This window comes from Caenorhabditis remanei, chromosome III (genome assembly GCF_010183535.1).
Source record: "Caenorhabditis remanei strain PX506 chromosome III, whole genome shotgun sequence".
Classification (NCBI taxonomy): Eukaryota; Metazoa; Nematoda; class Chromadorea; order Rhabditida; family Rhabditidae; genus Caenorhabditis; species Caenorhabditis remanei.
In genome coordinates this window covers 11,679,411-11,700,770 of record NC_071330.1, presented here as the reverse complement: position 1 = coordinate 11,700,770, position 21,360 = coordinate 11,679,411, and the positions used below count along the sequence as shown (strand labels likewise).

Sequence of the window (21,360 nt, the reverse complement as noted above, 5' to 3'; positions counted from 1 at the left end):
AGTAGCGACACCTCAAGTAGAAAAACCTCAATAATCAACTTGTGGGCGGGGCTTAGCTTATCATTCAGGAGTTCGACGGAGCCTTTTTTAAAATTATTATTTTGAGATTCTCTCCTGGAAACTGGTATGACCTAATTTTTCACCCGGTAGAATAGAAGACCCAATTTCTTCTAAAATCATTTTCAGTTTTCATGCTTATAACGATTAATATGTTGTCAACTTATGAGAAAACCAGAAGGACTCAAAGGATGGTTCGAATTAGCTCATTCATTTTTCTGATAGTGGTTTTACATAATTTTTCTAGAACAACGTACTGCACTGCGACTCCATCGCTAGACTGAAATGTACTCGAAAACTGAGTCAAAACTCATTTGTCTGAAGTACACCGTCATCTGACGACGTGCATCTGGAGCCCCCCATCTCTTCCAGCCCTCTCTCCCTCCGGAACGCCAAAGTACCTCTTGCAGAAAAAAACAAGAGTCGAGACTCAAGAGGACCGTGGAGGTCAGTTAGAGACCCCTCCATCGACACCAAAGAACACCACAAAGAGACGCAGAGAAATTGAAAAGAAACCAAACGGTCAAAACAACACAAAGTGCTTGTAGACTTTTGGTGTGGGACGGGGGAAGGGTTGATGGTGTCGCGCCCTGGCACCGTGCCGTGCCACGAGGGGACCGGGAGGGTGAGCGTTTACAATTTATTGGTTCTCTTTCTGTTTTTTTAATACTTTCTTTCCAGTGACAAGGGAAGTGCGCGGGAAATGGGAAGAATAGATGAGTAGTGGAGGAGTAGAAGGAATAAATCATTCAGTCCAATCTCCTTTTCTAACTTTTCTCTTTGTTTTTCTCGTCATTTTCATTCGTTGAAAAATACACCAAACATGTTTCGAAACGGTTTTTAATGAGTTTGAAGGTCAGCAACGGATGAATCGGACGGGTTAATGTCAAGCGGAGATGGGTGAGTATATGGAGATAAAATCTTTTAAAAAATCAAGTTGGCAGTTTTTTTTTTTTTTTTTTTTTTTTTTTTTTTTTCTCGTCTCGAGCTTCTATGGCTACATGCTGGTTAATTATTACCATAGCCTTCAATGCCAATTTTCAGCCAATTTCAGATTTGTTAACAAGTGAATTTCTAACGATTCAATTTCCAGCCATATTTCAGAAATTTTCAGCTAATTTCAGGAATTCCCAGCCATTTTTCGGAAATCAGATTCTCACATATTTGTCTCGCATTTTTCGAAACTCTAAACGGTATGAGCTAAAAAGAACCAGTGAGCGCGCTCTACTGAATCTGAGAAGGAATTTTAGGGAGAACTGGCTGGAAAATTAACTGTAAAATTACCAATCATGACCAAAGCTTCTACATTTCTAGGATAGCGAATATCAAAGTGCAAAGTTCAAAAAGTACCAATCCATCCGATTCACCAGATGAAATATAACCGTTTCCACATGCTTCTTCCAACTATTCCAAGTAAACAACTCAAAAAGCAGCGTGGCAATGTTGCGAAAGAGAATGACAAGGAGAAAAAAGTTTTGGTAAACAACTCATGAATATTTCGAAAAAACGGATCGAAACAAAACAAGAACTATTTGAAAAGGTAAACAACAAGTAGTTAGATATGCAGGTGGAGAGTACCAGAAGGGATTACTGTAATTCGTGTTTTGTTCAGTAGTCCTAGGAAGTGGTGATTAAAAGTGATGACCATATTTAGGTTTACCCCATTACCTTCACGAGCCATGCGGCAAAATGGCAGAAGGGGCGGAGCCTCTCTATAACAAAAAGTTCAGAATTTTCAGCATCAAAACAATACCGATCACATGTTTGCTGACAATTTTCTGAAAATCAACTGAAATCTATAATAATGTCTTGTTTTCATTCCGCTCGAATCGCTTCGACTCGTGGGAAAATAATGAGAAACTTCATCAACACTTTGATCAGTCGGCGAGAAGAAATCTTATTAGCTGATATGTTTTTCTCTCGAAAAAATCAAATTTCAGTTGGAATCGGTTTCAAGTGACGAGTCTGACTGGAAATGGTTGGAAAAACTCGGGAAAATATGGTGGAAAATACCTAAAATCATCTTGAAAAACAAGAAAAAGCTAATTTTCAGCGTTCCCCCCGATTGCTCAAACTACTTGTTATTATTAATTAAAGTTGGGCTGAGATGTGGAGAGAAATCAGTGGAACCTTTGGAAGAAGAAGAAGAAGATTCGAAAAGGAAAAGAAGAAATGGACAGAGAGTGGGGATGATGATGGAAAAATAATGGGAAAAATGGTTTTTGAAAGCAACGAGATGAAGGGAGAGAGAACAACAACAACAACATTAAAGAACACGAATCAGAATGCAATGACAAGAGAATATGACATAGAGATAGAGGGAGGGGGGAGGGGTCTTTGAACTTCATGTAGAGACATCCGGATAAACAGATTTGATAGCGGAAGGGACAGGATAAATCTAGATAATGATAGGCGAGTGAACTGGATGCTGTTCCAAGAACTTGCAGACATTCGGACCTACAGAAACACAGAGAGACCGCCAAAACGAAAACATGAATTCAAATTCAATTCGAACATGAATCTAATAGCAGAAGAACTAGATAATGATAGTGGTGAGAGTAGTGAAGCCCAATGAAATGGAATGAGGATCATAATGGATATCGAAACGACCTCTAGCTTATGACCGCTTCAGTCAGCCGACCACTTTGTAGATGGATAGATCTAAGGCTACGAGTTTGAATTGATTCGCATTTAAATTTGGATTGGAGCCGAATAGGGAGTTCAGGTATTTGAGAATGTGGTGGTCATCGGGGTTAGAAGGGAGACAGGCAGAAATAATTAGAGCACCGAGTTTACTGACAAAACGAAAGAAAATGAAAATTGTGGACATCCGGAGAAACAGGACGGGTCGAAACGCAAGACAGTGATAATCCCGGCAGAAGGATAAGAAGTGGACGATTTGATCTACAGACAAAAATAATGATTTCCAGAAAAGTACCGACGGAAGAACAGACCGATAGTATTGAAGAAACCAAATTTTCCGGAAGAAAATACCTACAGCCAAAAGATATCAAAACTGAAATCTCATCAGCAACGAAGATGAACATTCTAAAAAAAACGAGTCGTCAAAACTGCAACTCCGAGAAATGACACAAGATTTCGATTTTGAAAAGAGCAAAGAACTAAACACAAACCTCAAGAAAGTTGAATGTCCGCAAAGATCGATTCTAGTTCAAAGATTCGAGACGAAAACTATCTTTTGGCTATTTTTTGATGGATTTGTCTTACTATATACTCCTCGAATTAATTAGAAAATCCATTAGTTTTAAAACTTTAATCAAAAAAATAGAGAAACAAACAGCTTTTTCATCAAAATCCTTCCAGAAATTCGATTTACAAATACATTAACAAGCTCAAGACGCCAACCAAGAAAAAACTATGGATAGTAAATTTTAACATTTCGAAAAAAAAAATCCGAAAAATAGTGTTAAAAATGAGAGAAAATGATCATCACATGGTGTCCTCTCTAGTCTGAAAATAGAGAAGAAATAGAAGAGAAATAGAGAGAAAAAGAAGAGAAAAGGAAAACAACAAGTTTCCATCTTTCTCTTCTCTTTTCTCTATTTTGTTTGTGCAATTTTTCGCTTTTTTTGCTCAGTTTTCTCTCCCTCACTACGTGGAATACATTGAAAAATGAATGATGGAGGAGAAGAAGAAGCTCAGGAGGACATGGGATATGTGACTATGACGATGTTTGAAAGGAAAAAGAAGATGTCATGAAAAGTTGCGAAAGATGATGTTCGTAAATCTACAATCAAGTCTCGTAAATCTACACAAGATTATTCAAGCTGATAAAAGTAAATCTATAGTGTATCCTACTCTCGAAGAAAATTCGCCTATTCACGAACGCAATTTATTGATTTTTTATATCCTAAAAATGCAAAAAATGCAATTAAATTGCATTCGTGAAGAATATAAAGTAAATCGACAGAGAATTATGTAAATCATCCCTAGACCTCGTAAATCGACACCAAGACATCGTAAATGTACATAAAACATTGTAAAATGAAAAACTCAAAATCAAAGTTCAAAACTTCTGAAAACCGCTTATAGTCGAAATACATTATGGTTTCTCGCAGATTTTTAGTTAAAATGCTCAAAAACCGATTTTTATATCTAAAAACTTAGAAATTCAAAAATTTCGAACAAAAACATCTTCGAAACAAGCTTCACAACAATTTTAATGTGAAAAACGCTGTCAGAGCATCATAAATCACTAACAGCCGACAAACCGACCATTGGTAGTGTAAAACAACATGGAAACCTATTAGAAATAACTAAAACATTTGAATTGTCATTAGAATCGGTTGAATTTATGTGATTCTGATTATTTTTACGTTTTTTCTCGTAAAAATGACATAGAAAACTTGCAAAAACATCCGGGGAAAAAGTTCAATGATCAATAATCACAATTATGATATCAATAGAGATAGAAAGAGAGAAAGAGAACTTCTTTAAAAGACGCGCGTCGCTATCAGCAAAGAAGAAGAAGAAAAAAAGGTTTGCAACATCACAAAACGGAAAAATAATACTCTTTTTCTCCCGAATCGGTGCCTTTTTTCCTCACGGGAGGGCAATAGAGAGTGGATAAATCAACAGGATCCTGTAGAGACTCAGACAATTAGAGAAGAGCTGTTAGAATGAGGAGAGAGTGAGATAGTAATAAGAAATGAGGAGAGTTGAGAGGAGAGGCGGAGAGAGTACGGTGAGAGGAAGAGACGCAGAGACACGAGAAATGAGGGACGACACGAAAACAAAGTTGATGAGTAGGGGGGATGGATTGAGGATGGTGTCAGCTGGAGTGAGACATTTCATGTTGAGTTCACCAAGTCCAGATGTCCATCTCATAAGGGCAAGGGAAACTGACATTGAGATGGTGTCTGGTCTGTGTGTCCAGGTGTCCAACATGTATTCACAGACACAGAAGTACAACCCGCTATATAGTGTGAATCTGAAAGTCCAGATGCACTTACAGGCGAATCAAAAGACCAATCAGTGCTTGTCTACAATAATGTGATCACGACAGGATGACAGATACCAATCTTTCAGCAATTCAGCATGTTTTCTGTGCATCGTTATGTTGTAGATAGCTGTAGAAATCATCTGGATCTACAGACGTGATTTTACAATCACTGTCTTCCAGGTGATCTACAGATAACCAACAGGGATGTTCGGAACCGAAACAAAATTCGGAAATTTTCCGTCGAATACAGTACCGAAAAAAGTCGGAAATTTAGGAATTTCCTATATCCGTTCCGCACATCCCTAATAACCAGCTACTCATAAGAATGGATACTCTAGATACGAGGAGTTTCGCTCAACTGTCTGTCCGGATGTCCTAGTTACCGTACCACTTCTAGACAACTCGCAGAAATCCTAGGGTAACTGGAAGCTTATTACAAATCGGCTACAGTAAAGCTACAAGCGCCCAAGTCACCACGATTCACCTAATAAAAGATTCTAACACGCGCTTCGCGCACACCAGCGATCCCGAGACGAACACGAGAGACCCAGATACACTATGGAAACTGACACCGCGATGCACCATTTCTCTTTCCCATTTACGAACAAAAAAGGACACCCACAATGAGAGAAAAGGACGAAGGGCAGGAGGAGAAGGAAATGGAGGTCAGCTGAGATCACAAAAAACTAAAAAAAAATGAGAGAGAAGTTCGATGTAAACAACGAAATAAAAAACCAACCCTCTAACAATCTATGCTATTCGGCGTTATATGTTACTGTGTCAATTTCCGATTTGTATGTGTGTGTATTGTCATGTGACAAGTGATTGAAAAAAAAGTAAATGTTATTTTTTCGGTGATAACGAAGGAACAAAGGGGGAGAACAGGTAACTCGCACCTGATGGGAAGTGGGGGAGAGAGTGTCAGATGTTGATTCGGAAAGGTTCTTGGAGTGTTGGAGGAGAATGAAGAAATTCGAAGTAGGGAGCAATTTTAAGAAGCTCTCAACCGAATTATGGAACAGATTCTATAGACGAAGTTCACACATTGGTAAACGGTATACTGGAGAGCCCTGGTCTAGCTTATTATAGTTTCAAATCACAGGAAGATAAAGTCTCAAAAAATTCAGATATTTAGACAGCTATGTTTGAGAGAATTTGCACAAAGATTCGTCGAGTTGAAAAAAAGTTCAGTGGTTTCTACAAAATGATGAACAGGGGCTTCGAAATAGGCAAAGTTTGAAACGAGTTTTTTCTACATAGTTTTCTAGAAACCTAATACAAAAGTGGGTTTCGAGAACTTCGAAAAACGAATGTCAGATTCAAAAGCACGCGGTTTTAAGGATTTGAATTTAGCTGTTTTAGCTGAAAACTATTTTAGTAAAACTGAAAATGCGAAGCTAAGATGGGAAGTCCTTACCGAACAACTTCAATATTTATGCAAAAACTTTATGCAAAACGTGCATGAAAAATCATCATTTTCCATACTAAAACTCATAAATTTGAGGCTTCTCTAGTCTAAAAATAGTTCAATTTTCCCATTTTCTTGCAAAAAGTGCGTTCCTCGCCCATCACACGAAAAGTAAATACTCGGTGCCAAGTGGTAATCGGTTTCAATTTTCGCAAGTTTTTGATACTGTTTTGACGGCTAAACGATAGAAAACAGCTTCGTTTTGGAGTCGACAAAATCTCCAGATCAAAAAATTAGCTAAAAGCATAATTTTGAAATTTTTGAAAAAAAGGAGCCCATCTAAATTCAAAATTGCTCGAAAAATTCCAGATTTTCGAGTGTTTTCTTACATAAACAGATGAAAATTCAGGATTTCGTCACAAAAAATGGCGGGAGTTTTAAAAGTATTTTGGGAGAACTTTTCTGCTAAAAGATCAAAAAACGCTGGGAAAACGGAGTAAACAAGAAGGTTGGAGGTCTCTTTTCTCTCGTTTTCTGCGCAATTTTTTCTCTTTTTTCTGTTTTTATATCGGGAAAAGACACTTGGGTATGATGCAACTTTTTCAGGAGATGGAAGTGTTGTTTTCGAGTTTTTTGGACGTTTCGACTAGAGTTTAGCTAAGAAAAAGTGAAAAATGTGGAGTCAAATTGACTTCGAACGATTATTTAAAGAGAAATTGAGATTTTAAACAAAAATCGGAACTTTCCTTGCTAAAAATTAAAAATTTCTCAATTCTAACGGTTTTCCGAAAGTTTACAAAAATTTTGAACATTTTTTGAGTTAGAAATCGTATTCTACTTCCTTTTATTTTTCCAAAAAACGCAACATTTTTATTTTTACCGCATAAAAGTGCACCCTCCGAAAGACCTTGAGAATTCTTCCTCTCGGAAAAGAATGACGTGAAAAGATCTATCTGGCGCAGTGCCAAGATGACAAAACGGATAAGGATTCGGCAACAACGAGGAAAAACTATACAAAATGACTATAGCCACAAAATTCTGATTTTTGAAGAGTTATGAGTTGGAAAGTGAGAAAAAGGGACGAGAAAGAGGACAAGTTAAAGAAAAACAAACAAATTTGAATTTCTAGCAAAAAATTTCGCAAAATAGTGACAAAAAGAGTAAAAAAATTATAGAAAAACAATAAAAACCAAAAATGAGACTTGCGCGTCAGATAAGATACATCGTACGTAATCACGGCTACACAACTTTTCAACTACCGTAACCCAAATTAATTTTTGAATATTTCTGAAAATCAGATTTTTGAAAGCAGAAAAAAACTGCTTTAACCAAACATAATCTAGAGGAAAGTGAATTCTCGACTGGAAAAATTAATAAAAACTTTTTTAAATTTCTGAAAATTCAGCATAGAAAAACACTTTCTAACAGTTTTGACTCGTTTGGGTTACGGTAAATTACTTTGAAAACTTGGTTGTATTTCGAGCTTTTTGAAATTCAAGTTTAATAAAGCGCCATTCCAACACCGAAAAACTCCATGAACACTTTAAAATTCACCGTTCTGCCGTCTTTTAAACCCCTCAAAACCGCAACATAAATGCCTAATTTATCGGCACCGCCCATTTTTTGTGTTCCGTCTTCCCTGTAGGTTTACTGAAGAATATATAGGTTTCTTATCTAAACCACTTAATATTAATTCTCTCGGCGGAGGTAATACAAGGTAACCGAAAAAGGGGAAGAGAAGAGATCGCAATTTCTCTAAATTCTCTCATTTACTCATTCATATTCTCTCAAAAAGTTGCACTTTTCTTGTGTGGTTCGACACGGGTGTCCCCTCCCATCTTGATGATATATCGTTTGATACGGAAAATTCGAGAGAAGAAGAGAATACGGGCGGTCCATTTCGTCGAAACATTCTTTGTTGTTTTCGTCGATGGCGAGGAGAATGATAAGGTGATAAGGCCATCAATTTTTCGCAACAATTTTTCTTTTTCAATGAAAAGAAATCAGTCATAGCAAAATGATAAACGATGAGATTTTGGGGAAATAGAGAAGATGATTGATGGAATTGGAGTAAGATTAAACTGGGTTCTGATAGGGGATAGGGTTTGTTGAATATTAGCACGGCACACTTCTTACAACTGCGCTCTACCAAACTCAAGACAAATTGTGTGCGAAATTGAGAGCCTCAGAGACAAAGAGAGATTTTTCAAGAAAATTTCGGTGGGGCGCAGTTGTAAGAACTGTGATGAGGTTATAAGTCAACGTCGAAGCCTGAGAGAGGTGGAACGTACCAAACGAAGCAGGGTTGAGCCGGCTTTTCTAGCTCACATAATACCAGAAATTCCGCATAATCGATTGATTACGGATTACTCTTAAAATAACAGACGTTTAAAAAATTTGAGAAATTTTCGATATAGAAATGTTCGGAAACCATGATTTCGAATGCGGAATGGAAACTTTCTAGAAACTACAAGATCATCGAAATCAGAGTATGTCAAAATGCTCATCAACCGCTTTCTAGAAATATGGGAAACTTTGATGCCATCATGTCAAGTTCGTGATTTTTCAATATGAACCTGACCAATTATGCAAAACAGTGGATCCAAAATAGCAATGTTCAAAAAACAAGTTTTTAAAAAATCGTGTTTTCTACTTGTTTTCAAGCCAAAAACCACCGAGACCACAATCTCAATGAGCCTGGCACGATGCCAACTCCCCTTTCAGCGCAATCTCATTTTCAATTCCACAGAAAGGAGAATAGTGTCATTTTCATTATGCGGACGTCTTGTTTACATTTAGAGTCTAATTTAATCTTAGATCACTTCAAGGACTCCTACGTCCGGTTTCTGAGCTTCGTGTCTTTTTTTTTGCAGACTCAAATACGTTTTTTCATTAGAGTTAAAAGTAGAAAGACGTGCGCATCAAAGAAGAATATATCGTGGCTTAACTCATGAAACCGGGGAAACCTAGTCCATCAAAACTGAGCATCTCTACCAAAAACAGTTATAATTGAATGACCGTCAGCCCTTTCCACCCTTTCCTTTCCCATTCCCATTTGTCCTTTGTCCGGAGGTGTCACACTATGGCACAGGGGCCGTGTCCCCAGGTGTCGGTGGCTTGCAGTGTCAGACGGGGGCGACGGGGGGAGAGACAGACTCATTAGGTATATGGGGTTGTTACATTGTGAGGAGAAAGGGGAAAGTACTATTTCGAAATGGAGACTTTATTTACAGAGAAATGAAATATGGACATTCAGATAAAGAGGGAAATAATAAGGATTTAAAAAAGACAATGAAGACTGAGATTCAAGAAAGCACCCATAGAATACTAGTGAGTTTGGAAAGCAAGAGGAAGATTTGGGTCTCGACAAGAAAATATTCTTTCAAATTTTCCCGCTAAACTTATAGACTACTGTAGTCGATATCGTAATCACATAACACAAGACTACTGTACTTAATCCAGCGTAGTATACAATATCTGGCATACAAAAAGTTGAGGGTGATGACGTGGATGCGGTTCGGAGGTGCTCGAAGCCACGGTGCTTTTCGATTCGGAATCTGCCGTTCACGTAGATTATGTCGGTTCTCGTGTTGTTCGCTGGAAAATTAAGATTAGGGGTTGGAACTTTTTGAATGAACGGCTAGAGATCAGGATTTTGAATACGCGTTCAAGTTTTTTTACTATGATTGAGGTTTGGAGGAATTCATAACAACTTAAAAGCCGTTCAAATTCGAATTGATATACTTTACCGTGCAGTTAGATATACAATTTGGCCTTTTTCAGTTGAAAATGACAAAGGGTGTTACGGTATAACAGACTGTTCCAATAAGTAAATTTTTTATGGATGATACAGAACAAAGGTAGAGCTTCATTTTTGTAGTTGACAACTTTTTTGTATGAACACTCTCTAGCAAGTTACATATCAACAAAGTAATTTCTCCCTCAAATCGTCCCATTTCAGTGCAAAATTGAGTGATTTTTGAGCTTTCGTCTTAAAATGACCATGCCTCTTTAGGGAGTGTTTGTACAAATAAGTTGCCAACTACAAAAACAAAGCTCTACTTTTAATCTGTATGGTTCATCAGAAATCTACTTGATGGGACAATCAGAATAACCATGACACACTCTCAAAGTTGGACAATTTCAACTGAAAACGACCAAAGTTTACATCCGGTCCTGTATTTTTGAAAACAGAAAACGGCTCACTTCTCATCAACTGTCTTCTGCTTCTTTGGTTTTCCGAACTCGGCAAGAATCCACAATTGTTTTCTGCCGAGCACAAGTCTTCCTCTTCTCCATTGATGATTTCTAGGTGTTCGGATCTGGAAAAATCGGTTTTTGAATGAATTTTTGTGAAAGCTTGATCTCTTGGTCCGTATATAAGTTTGTTTTAAAGATCCTATTAAAATTATACAAACCTTTTTACACAAGTCCTAACCGCACATCTGATATACACGATATGCTCCTCTGGAAACTTGAAAGCCAACGAGTTCGCGTAAATCTTCGAAAAATCTGCGGAAGAAGTGGTGTCCGATATCAGCTCCTCGTCCAAGGAACATCCGTTCTCAATGATTTTCATCCCTTTTCCATCTTCTGTTTCAGCCGAACATCTCTCTAGTTCAATGCCAAAAATACCTGCAAATAAGAGAATTTGAATTGCGGATTCAGGGAAAAAACAAACCATGTTCTTGCTGAAGTTTCCACTCGAATATGATAGGATCACCAACTTTTAGCACTTTCAGCTCTTGAGGCTCAAGAGAGTTCTGGAAATGTGGATATGCAACAGTACAGACAGTGTCATACTCACCTTCGACACCGACTCCTCACCCGCCGGCAGTACTTTCATAGAGATTTCCGGAAGCTCGAAGTTGCCAAGAATCAAGTCGTGCTCTTGGAACACGCTGAAAAACATACAGTAGGATACACTCCTCCTTCCCTTCACTCACTTATCCACCCCAATCTCGGCTTGTTGCTTGAAATCCTCAAATTCGCAATGCGCCCTGAATGCTCGATCCGATGGTGTGACCAGTGTTGGATGGAATGCAACAATAACTTGTCCTGATAGTAACATCATTTTGGAATTCGGCTTGGGCCATGCCCGGAATCCACATTTTATCAATTGTTGGGATTCTACTTTGAGCTCCAAGTCAGTCGAGTTTTGGGATAGAACAAATGCTTTTGAGCATGATGGGTTGCTCCGTGAGCCCTTGACGTAGATCTGTAAACAAAAACTTTGGTTGGATCCCCAGCTGCAAAAGTTTTCGGAAGTAGGTGAAGACCACAGTGGACAAAGACAAACACAAATTAAGTGAAAGGTGTGAAACCTAATTTGCGAGGAAGGTTGAACTACTTAAGGACATTATGCTGAACTATTTACCCGAACCAGAACTTTGGTGTTTGTGTTTTGAAAATGAAATTGGATTAGAGGGTAAGGATCAAGAGGGATTGGAGAGAGCAGAGAAGCAAGAGAGTTTGCTTTCCCTGCGTCTCATTTCTGAGGATCTACGGACAAAACGGTTGTAAAATTGACCGTTTTCAGTTGAAATTGTCCAAATTTGAGAGTGTGTCATGGTAATACTGATTGTCCCATCAAATAGATTTTTAATGAATCAAAAGTAGAGTTTCATTTTTTTTAGTTGACGGCTTTTTTGTACGGACACTCCCAAAAGAATTATGGTAATTTTAAAACGACTGCTCAAAAATCGCACTATTTTACACAGAAGTTGGTCGATTTGAGGGAGCAATTACTTTGTCGATATGTAACTCTCTAGGGAGTCTCCGAATAAAAAAGTTATCAACTACAAAAATGAAGCTCTACTATTAGTCTGTATGATTTATTAAAAATCTCTTTGACGGGACAATCAGAATTACTATGACACACTCTCAAAGTTGGACAAATTCAACCTAAAAAGTCCAAAGATCGTATCGTTTTGCACAGTACTGTATCTCACGAGTGATGAGAATTATCAAAAAGCTGTAAACTACAAAAATAGAGCCCTTGACATTTACTACATTATAATACAATTCATTCTGCTTTAAAATTGGTATCTCGAAAACCACATATTTATGTTTGTGAAATTCAAAACTATTTTCATTTTTTACTTGAGTACCTTAACCGAACTTTAAGCTTCTCGTCAGTTTTTTAAACTTTTTTTTCTCAATCCTTTCTAAACCTCCAATATTTCTCAAAATATTTACCTGTCCCTCAAAGAAGTCCTCGGTTTGCGCAACAAGTGAAACTCCTTCCGGACGACACGAGACGAATGGTTTACCTGAAAAAGTTCGTTTCTTTTGTTGAACCAATTACATCTTTTCCCGAAAAGGAACGTCTTCTCCTCTCATTTACCAACTATCCGATTCTCGAATGTTTTCGCTTCAACTGAGATGTGGGGTGACGAGGAGAAAATCGAGGAGACCTGCAATTTTGTTTCGTTGAGAAGATGAAAAAAGAGTCCGGATATCGGAAATGACCTAGAAATGAAACTTACACTTACCGTTATGAAAACTAAAAGGAACAAGGGATTTCGGGGGTGTGTGATGAATGAAGGGGAGGGCATTCTGAAAATGGAAACTTCAAGGACTCTGACATCAAAGAAGGAGAAACGTTGAAGTAGTCCATAATATAGTCAGAATTTCTAGAAAAAAAACTCTGAAGTTAAAAAAAACAAGGAAATTTATTTAACAGCAGAAATGTTAGAAGCGGGGTTAGAATCCATGGGGTATTTACTTCTCGGGTTGATAAAAATCACATGGAGATTCTAAACAATTATATTTTGAGTTAAAATAACTATCGGAAAAACTAGCTCTTGTCATTTTTTTGAACAATTAAATATTTGATTTCGGGATGGTTAAACAATGTCAGAGCGGTTCTAATACAATTTTTGTGGTATATGGATATTGAGGACTAAACTTAGCTAGTCTACGAAGCACGAGGGTTCCAGCTCATTTGTCACCCAAGTTGTTTTATTTAAAACTTTGAAAAAATGAGGAAGTACGGTATTAATCTTGCCAAAAGAAAGTAACAATTGATCAATAACACCCTAAAATTAGAAAAACACTTTCAAATTTGACAATTGCCTACCTAAACTTCTTGCTTAAGTACCCCCAAACTATTTGACCCAACCTAGATTCAAATCTCAACCCCAGACACCTTACACCTATCCATCAACTCCAACAAAGACGATTAACAGTTTCGAATTCTTTTCCACTAAATCCCTCTAACAACCGAATAAAAACCGAAACAAAAAACTGGGACAGGAACACCTGCTGTTTCTATTTTCAAAAGAAAAATGCAACCTGTGATGGTCAAATACATAAAAAATAGAAGAGTGATGACATAAAAGAGATTGAGGAGGAGACAAAACGAGGTGTCCTTGAACTATCTCTGCATAATAATATAGCTTGGACACCGTGTTATGCAACACTGCACCTTCTCTCCGTTCCTTCTCGCTTACTCGACATAAAAAACGGAGAGAGGACCGGTAGAACACGATGGGATGATAGATTAGGAAATAGAGAAAGTGTTGAAAAAAAAAGACTTTCAGATCTGAAAAATGTTTGAAATTAGACGTATTATTCATAGCTATAACCATTTTCTCTTGAAATCACAAGAGGGAGGAAAAGGGAAAATAAGCGAGAATCCATTCGAATGCCCATGTTGGGTGGGCGGGTCATGAAGGAGGTCATTTAGGATATAAGGAGCGCTTGTTGAGGGGAGAAAGAATGGAGAAATTGTGACAGTTTTTCGTATGGGAATAGTAGAAAGATGAGGGGAAAATGACAGGTGAGACAAGGGAGCGAAATTTATTAAAAGGGGAGAAGAGTAGCAATTTTAGGGTAGACGTTTAGATGGGAAGGATAGTTGGATAGACAGATAGAAAGACAGAGGTTCGACTTGTAGCGATGTATGTTCTAGCACGTCCAAGCTCATGATCAAGAGCTGAAGTCTATTTCGGCTAGATCTTCAATTGACAAAGTCATGGAAAAATTCATAGAAAATTTTGTGATATGCTGAACATTTATTCAATACAAAAGCTGGGAGGGTTCTGATCAATAAAATTTCAAACTTGACAATTCTCAATATCCCATCAACCAGGAGAAGAATCCGTTTATCTTTTCTGGAATCTCATCCAGCATTGCACTACTGAGAACTTTGTTTAATGGAATAAAACAGAGTGATTGATAAGATGCTGTAGATGTCAAAGTGATTGCTCCGTCGGGAATCTTGCTCAATAAGCTGTTTAGTGATCTGGCTGTTGTCGAACTGCTAACAGTTTGCGAGAAACTTCCATCGGATGAAGAGAATGTTAGTGTGACTTTTGTAGAAGTCAGACATGCCAAACTAAATGTAGAATCGGTTTGGAATTTTTCCTTGAGATTATAGACACAATTTGAATTTGCTGGAACTATTGAGTTCCCTGGCGAAATTGGATTATACCCCGCGGAATACCAGTTTCCGTTACCGCTGGAGTCGACATGGAAAGGAGTTCCAGAGTTGCAGGCAACTGAAAAAACAATTGCATTTAACTACAGAACGCTGTTATTACCTGTTTGGCAGCTAGTGTATCCATCCATGTTTCTTGGACAGTAATTACAGAACGGCTTGTTTGAGCCGTCCAGACTGCACGATGGTTGTCCGGCTGGAGCAGCTGGGCAGTCGAATGTAAGACATGGACTTGGAGTGGTTGTTGGAGCTGGTGTTGGGGTGGTGGCTGGAAAACTAATAATGTGATCAGACCGAACCATGAGATGTGCATTTACACTACTTTGAACTGGGCTCAATGGAATAAAACAGAATGATTTATCAGATGATATTGATGTCAAAGTGATTGTTCCGTCAGGAATCTTGCTCAATAAGCTGTTTAGTGATCTGGCTGTTGTCGAACTGCTAACAGTTTGCGAGAAACCTCCATCGGATGAGAAGAATGATAGTGTGACTTTTGTAGAATTCAGGCATGCCAAACTCATTGTAGCATCGGTTTGGAATTTTCCGTTGAGATTATAGACACAATTTGCATTGGCTGGAACAATTGAGTTCCCTGGCGAAGTTGCGTTATACCCCGCGGAATACCAGTTTCCGTTTCCGCTGGAATCTACATGGAAAGGAGTTCCAGAGGTGCAGGCAACTGAAAAAAAGATTTCATTTAGTTTCAGAACGGCGTTATTACCTGTTTGGCAGTTGGTGTACCCGTCCATGTTTCCTGGACAGTAATTACAGAACGGCTTGTTTGAGCCGTCCAGACTGCATGATGGTTGACCGGCTGGAGCAGCTGGGCAGTCGAATGTAAGACATGTTGGGGCGGTGGCTGGAAATATAATATTGTGATCAGACTGAACTGTTAGATGTAAATTTAAGGGGAAGGTGGATGGCGTGGTTGGGGCTTCAGTGGTGGAGGAAGAAGAATCACCTTGTGCTTCAGTCTGGATGGACGGGCGAGTCTGCAAACGTTTTAACATTGCCCCTCAAATAACCAAAATCTTTAGTTCTGGGTGACCTACGGGTTTTGTAGCTCACTTGTTGACATGAATTATCTCATGTCAAGAACCTACAGCTATAAAAATGTATGCAAACCCATACGAAATTACACCCTATCAAATAAAAATCCTCGGAAAAAACTTACAGTAACCCGACCAATAAAGCGAACCAGAATCTCATGCTTTCAGTTTAATTTCTTCCGAAGTGAAACAGAAACAGAAGTGAGCGCTGGCTGCCTTTCTTATCAGATCATAAGAAGGTCGTCGATTTAGATTATCTTTACTTCCCTTTACTTCCCTTCATTTTCCAGTTTATTATTATTTTAACATGCCGTCTTTACGCCAGGCACTACTGATAAAGGAGGATGAAAAATTGAGTAAAAGTTGGAAACCAAAGTTTTATGAGTGAAAAAATTCAACAAATAATTGTTCTCAAAATCATGATTCTCAATTGTAATAAAGTTGATAAATATGATACGCAGTTTATATTAAACGGACTTATTCAAGCTGTAATACACGTGAAATTATGGTGGTATACTCACCCATGACCGCTACTGTATGTATTGCAGGATTTTAAAAATAACAGTAGTTTTCAGTCAGTCGTCCTCTACATCAGTTGACAACTTTTTGATATTCCTTTTGGGCCTACCATCGAAGAAAACTTGTTCGATTTAATGCAATTTAATTCTATTCACGAATGCAGAATAATGCGTCATTCTGCCATTTTGTACAGAAGGAAAATGCACTGATAAATTTTTCAGTACAAGATATCGCAAGCTGAAAATTCAATGCAACTGATGACATAAAAGAGATTGAGGAGGAGACAAACCACGAAGTGCCCTTGAACTATCTCTGCATAATAATATAGCTAGGACACCGTGTTATGCAACACTGCACCTTCTCTCCGTTCTTTCTCGCTTACTCGACATAAAAAACGGAGAGAGTACCGTTAGAACACGATGGGATGATAGATTAGGAGCATAGGTAGATTAAGTTTTTGAAAATGTAAAAGATTCATAGAAAGTTTTGTGGTGTGCTAATTATTTATTAAATTCAAAGAAAACAAGGATTCAAATCAATCAAATCTCAAATTTGACAATTCTCAATATCCCATCAACCAGGAGAAAAATCCGTTCTTCTTTTCTGGAATCTCATCCAGCATTGCACTACTGGGAACTTGGATTAATGGAATTACACAGAATGATTGATCAGATGCTGTAGATGTCAAAGTGATTGTTCCGTCGGGAATCTTGCCCAATAAGCTATTTAGTGATCTGAGTGATGTCCCACTGTTAACGATTTGCGAGTAACCTCCATCGGATGAAGAAAATGTTAGTGTGACTTTTGTAGAAGTAAGACATGCCAAACTCATTGTATTATCGGTTTGGAATTTTCCCTTGAGATTATAGACACAATTTGCATTGGCTGGAACTGTTGAGTTCCCTGGGGAAGTTGGATTATACCCCGCGGAATACCAGGTTCCGTTACCGCTAGAATCTACGTGGAAAAGAGTTCCAGAGGTGCAGGCAACTGAAAAACAGATTTCATTCAGGTACAGAACGGCGTTGTTACCTGTTTGGCAGCGAGTGTATCCGTCCATATTTCCTGGGCAATAGTTGCAGAACGGCTTGTTCGAGTTGTCCAGAGTGCATTTTGGTTGGTCGGCCGTAGCATCTGGGCAGTCGAAAGTAAGACAAGGACTTGGAGTGGTTGTTGGAGCTGGTGTTGGAGTGGTGGCTGGAAAATTAATATTGTGATCAGACTGAACCATGAGAATGAAAATTTATAGTCATGAAATTCCAGTTAAGCATATGCCGAGCTCTGCTAAACTCACTTGGTGGTGCTGGTGTTGTTGCTGAAAATGAAAAAAAAGTTAACTGCCAGTTGTAGAGTAATGAGTCACTTACGCTTCAAACATCTCTGATACAAGCAATTGTCCTGTGATTTACCGATATCGGTGATGAAATTCTCAACCAAACTCATCGTGGCCGATGCATCGTTTTGTTGGTTTTGAATGACGACAATATTGGATTTGATTGAATCCAATTGGCTCTGAATTGAGTCCATCAACTTCTGAAGAGTCGCAATTTTCGCAGCAGCATCGTCATTGGCCTGCTTGACTCTTGAATCTTTCTCATCTGCTTGGACTTGGAGACCAGCGAATTGAGAGCGTTCATCGCTAACAAGAGATTGGTCAGTGGCAAGGACTGCTTGATTGTTGGTAGGTGCTTGGATTTCATAGGTACAAGTAGCGTCCACGCAGACTGGCAAGCCGAATTCTAAAGTCATTTTCTTAAATCTCAACAGCCCCTAAGGTACGCTTGGACACTTACGAACAAGACTGTAGGTGACATTTGGAAGTGGACCAGTAGTGGTTGGTCCCGAGGAAACGGTGGATCCACCTACAGTAACCGGAACAGTTGTTGCATCAGATCCACCAGTGACTGGGGGTACTGTAGTTCCGGTTCCTGGAGATGCGGTGCTTCCTGGGGATACAGTGGATCCCGGGGAAGCTGTAGAGGCATCAGTAGGTGGGGTGTCGGTTGTCACTGGGGTGGCTGTGGTCCCATCGGCCGGTGCTGTGGCTGTGGAGGTGGGTGGGGAAGTTTCTGGTGGGGTAGCTGTGGAGGTGGCTGGTGGTGTGGTTGGAAGCTCAGTGGTGGTGGAGGAAGAAGAATCATCTACTAAATCTGCCTGGATGGATGCGGCGAGTCTATAAACGTTTTGACATTGTCCTGAGCCAAATAACCAAAATCTGCAGTTCTGAGCTCACTTGTCTACAGGAATTATCTCAAGCATAGTCACATTCTACAAAATAAAAATCCCCCGAAAAAACTTACAGTAACCCGACCAATAAGGCGAACCGGAATTTCATGCTTTCAGTTTAGTTTCTTCCGAAGTGAAACAGAAACAGAAGTGAGGGATGGCTGCCTTTCTTATCAGATCATAAAAAGGGCGTCGATTTGATTTATGTTTGCTTCCCAGTGTATTAATATTTTAATACTTGGCGTCATTACGCCAGGCACTACTGATAAGGGAGCTGGAAGATGGGCCACTGGTGTGCATGCGTAGACGAACTAAGAATTGAATTGGAAACTGAAAGAAAATTTGCAAAATGGGAGAGTTTTTATGAAATGTTGGGCAGACTCTGCAAATTTTAGAAACGAGAAGATCTGAATTATATAAATAACAGTAGTTTTCAGTCTGTCGTCCTCAAAGCTACATGCCTCGCGAAATATGATTGAGGAAAACCTTTAGTAGGATGGCATTCACCGGGAAGAGGTTTCACAGCTATGAAACTGTTCCCAACTAATGAAATACTTAATGAATATTGCTCACAGTAAGAAAAATAAAGCCTCGACAAGGATTATCAACAACAAAAAATCTACAACTTCCTGCGCTTGCGCGTTTCAGCCAGCGAGCTATTTTTTTACAGTAACTCTTTGTCAGTTGACATCTTTTTGATATTTCTTTAGAAAACCGAGGTAGGTTGATAAAGATTTCCAACTAAAACTTGAGCTTAGATTTCTCATTTGAGCAATTAACTCAAATGTATAAATCTATTCGTTTTTTGTCGGCTTTAGAGCATTTTCAAAGTGAGCCATCATTTCTCACTGTCGGATCCAGTGAACCTCTACATTCTAGCATCAGACACAGAAAGGGAGAGAGAGAGCAAAGCACACTCTCTCAAGTTTTTCTCTTTCTCGATTTCATTTTCTTCCTGATTTTTTGTCAAGTGTAATATTTATTGGGAGATTCCTCTTACTCCATCTTGATTCGATTAGAAACGGAAAGATTTTGGAGAAACAAGGATTTGGGGGTTGGTCCTACGGTATTCACTTTTGAGCACATTTTCGTGATGAGACCCAAATATCTCAAAAAGAATTCTGAATCAGGCTAGCCCTGAGCCATAGACCAAAAACTGTGCTCCAAAACATTTGCAACAAATCCTCCCCCTCCCCCCCCCCCCTCCCCCCCGTATACCAGATATCCTTTCTTCCTTTCCCTTTTTGCATGTTCCAAGTTCCGTTAAACCTTTATCCCGACAAGGAAAACGTCTAAAAAAAAGCTTTCGGCAACTCAAGTGATTCTGAGCCTAAGCAAAGAAACAAGCCGAGAGAAAGGGGGCAGTTGTCTCGGAACAGAATGTCTTTTCTGGCGGTGGTGGCAGTGGCTTTTGCCACTGGACACTACTATTACTACGGAGGAAAAGTGACGGCAATTATCGAGGTTGTTTTTTTGATATCTTGTCATTTAAATTGTTTTAATGAGTCGTCTTGGGTAAGAGCTTTTTAGAATGGACTCTGAGTTGGATAGTGTTTTTCAATAAGTGGGATTTAGTGAGTCTGCTTGTAAAATTTATAACTTTAGAGAGATCAAGCTTAATTTCTTGAAATATATTAAAATAAAGAATGTGTAGAATCTGCCACCGATTGACCTAATGATCCAAATTGTATTGGTTTGATGGTCTATTACCGCACACAACCGTTTAATTTCCATTGCCAACCTCTCCTCGGTTCGAATTCCCAAAAGACCGATCCCTGGTGTTTTATCGTGGACTAGCTTATAAAGTAATTATGTTGACGCTTCACTTTTTGAAGTTTGACATAACCTGAAAACTCGGTTTTGGTATGAATTTTGTTCTTCTCATACGCTATTCAATCTATAGCCATATTCAGGTCATTATAACGTTGGATTGTTCCAAACAGACAATAATGGCTCAGAACCATCAATTTTTTAGATAAGGAAGGATTTGCCTCACCCATCTATCTAGATGATGGACTATGTACAGTACCGGCCAAGAATATATCACGTTTTATATCACGTTTTGCCTTTTTCAGCTGAAAACGCCCAACTTTGAAAGTGTGTCATAGTAAAACTAAGTGCCCCACAAAATTACTTTTAATGGGGTCAAACAGGCCAAGAGTAGAACTTCATTTTTGTAGTTGACAACTTCTTGGCACGGACACTCCCTAGAGAGTTACATTTTGACAAAGTAATTCCTCCGTCATATCGACCAACTTCAGTGCGATTTTTGAGCTGCCCACTTAAAATTACTATAACTATCTAGGAAGTTTCCGTATAAAAAAGCTGTCAACTACAAAAATGGAGTACTACTCTTGGTCTGTTCGATCCCATAAAAAGTTATTTTGTGGGACAGTTAGTTTTTCTATGACACACTCTCATAGTTCGGAATTTTCAACTCAAAAATGGCAAAAGATGATTTATTTTTGGTCGGTACTGTAGTTGAGAGTAGAAGTTGGTGCCATTAAGAAGTTTCATTAGTGTTTTAAAAATTCGTTGGTACTTTGAATACGTTAAAATGTGTAAACTGTCAGGCTTGAACCCCCGTAAACCAGCGAACATAATTCGACATGTTTTCAGAATTTCTCTTCTTTCATTTAAAAAAATCAAATGCATGCATTCAGATTTTGAAAATCGCTGAAATTCTCCTCAT

The 21,360-nt window shown here is 38.6% G+C and overlaps 3 protein-coding genes across 3 annotated transcripts; all 3 read right to left on the bottom strand.

The window, feature by feature from the left end:
* Positions 1-9,829: 9,829 nt before the first annotated feature.
* Positions 9,830-12,985, bottom strand: GCK72_010863 (uncharacterized protein; the record flags this gene model as incomplete). Its single annotated transcript, XM_053728069.1, has 9 exons — positions 9,830-10,025; positions 10,635-10,750; positions 10,867-11,063; positions 11,110-11,191; positions 11,236-11,329; positions 11,375-11,646; positions 12,627-12,700; positions 12,775-12,844; positions 12,923-12,985. 9 exons carry the CDS (start codon positions 12,983-12,985, stop codon positions 9,830-9,832), a joined length of 1,164 nt encoding a protein of 387 aa, XP_053587646.1.
* A 1,519-nt stretch (positions 12,986-14,504) lies between these two features.
* GCK72_010862 (uncharacterized protein) lies at positions 14,505-15,884 on the bottom strand (the record flags this gene model as incomplete). Its single annotated transcript, XM_053728068.1, has 4 exons — positions 14,505-14,932; positions 14,975-15,553; positions 15,596-15,733; positions 15,836-15,884. The coding sequence occupies 4 exons, from the start codon at positions 15,882-15,884 to the stop codon at positions 14,505-14,507; spliced, it is 1,194 nt and encodes a 397-aa protein (XP_053587645.1).
* A 1,120-nt stretch (positions 15,885-17,004) lies between these two features.
* On the bottom strand, positions 17,005-18,777 carry GCK72_010861 (uncharacterized protein; the record flags this gene model as incomplete). Its single annotated transcript, XM_053728067.1, has 6 exons — positions 17,005-17,432; positions 17,475-17,639; positions 17,737-17,757; positions 17,810-18,181; positions 18,236-18,615; positions 18,743-18,777. The coding sequence occupies 6 exons, from the start codon at positions 18,775-18,777 to the stop codon at positions 17,005-17,007; spliced, it is 1,401 nt and encodes a 466-aa protein (XP_053587644.1).
* Between the last annotated feature and the right edge of the window lie 2,583 nt (positions 18,778-21,360).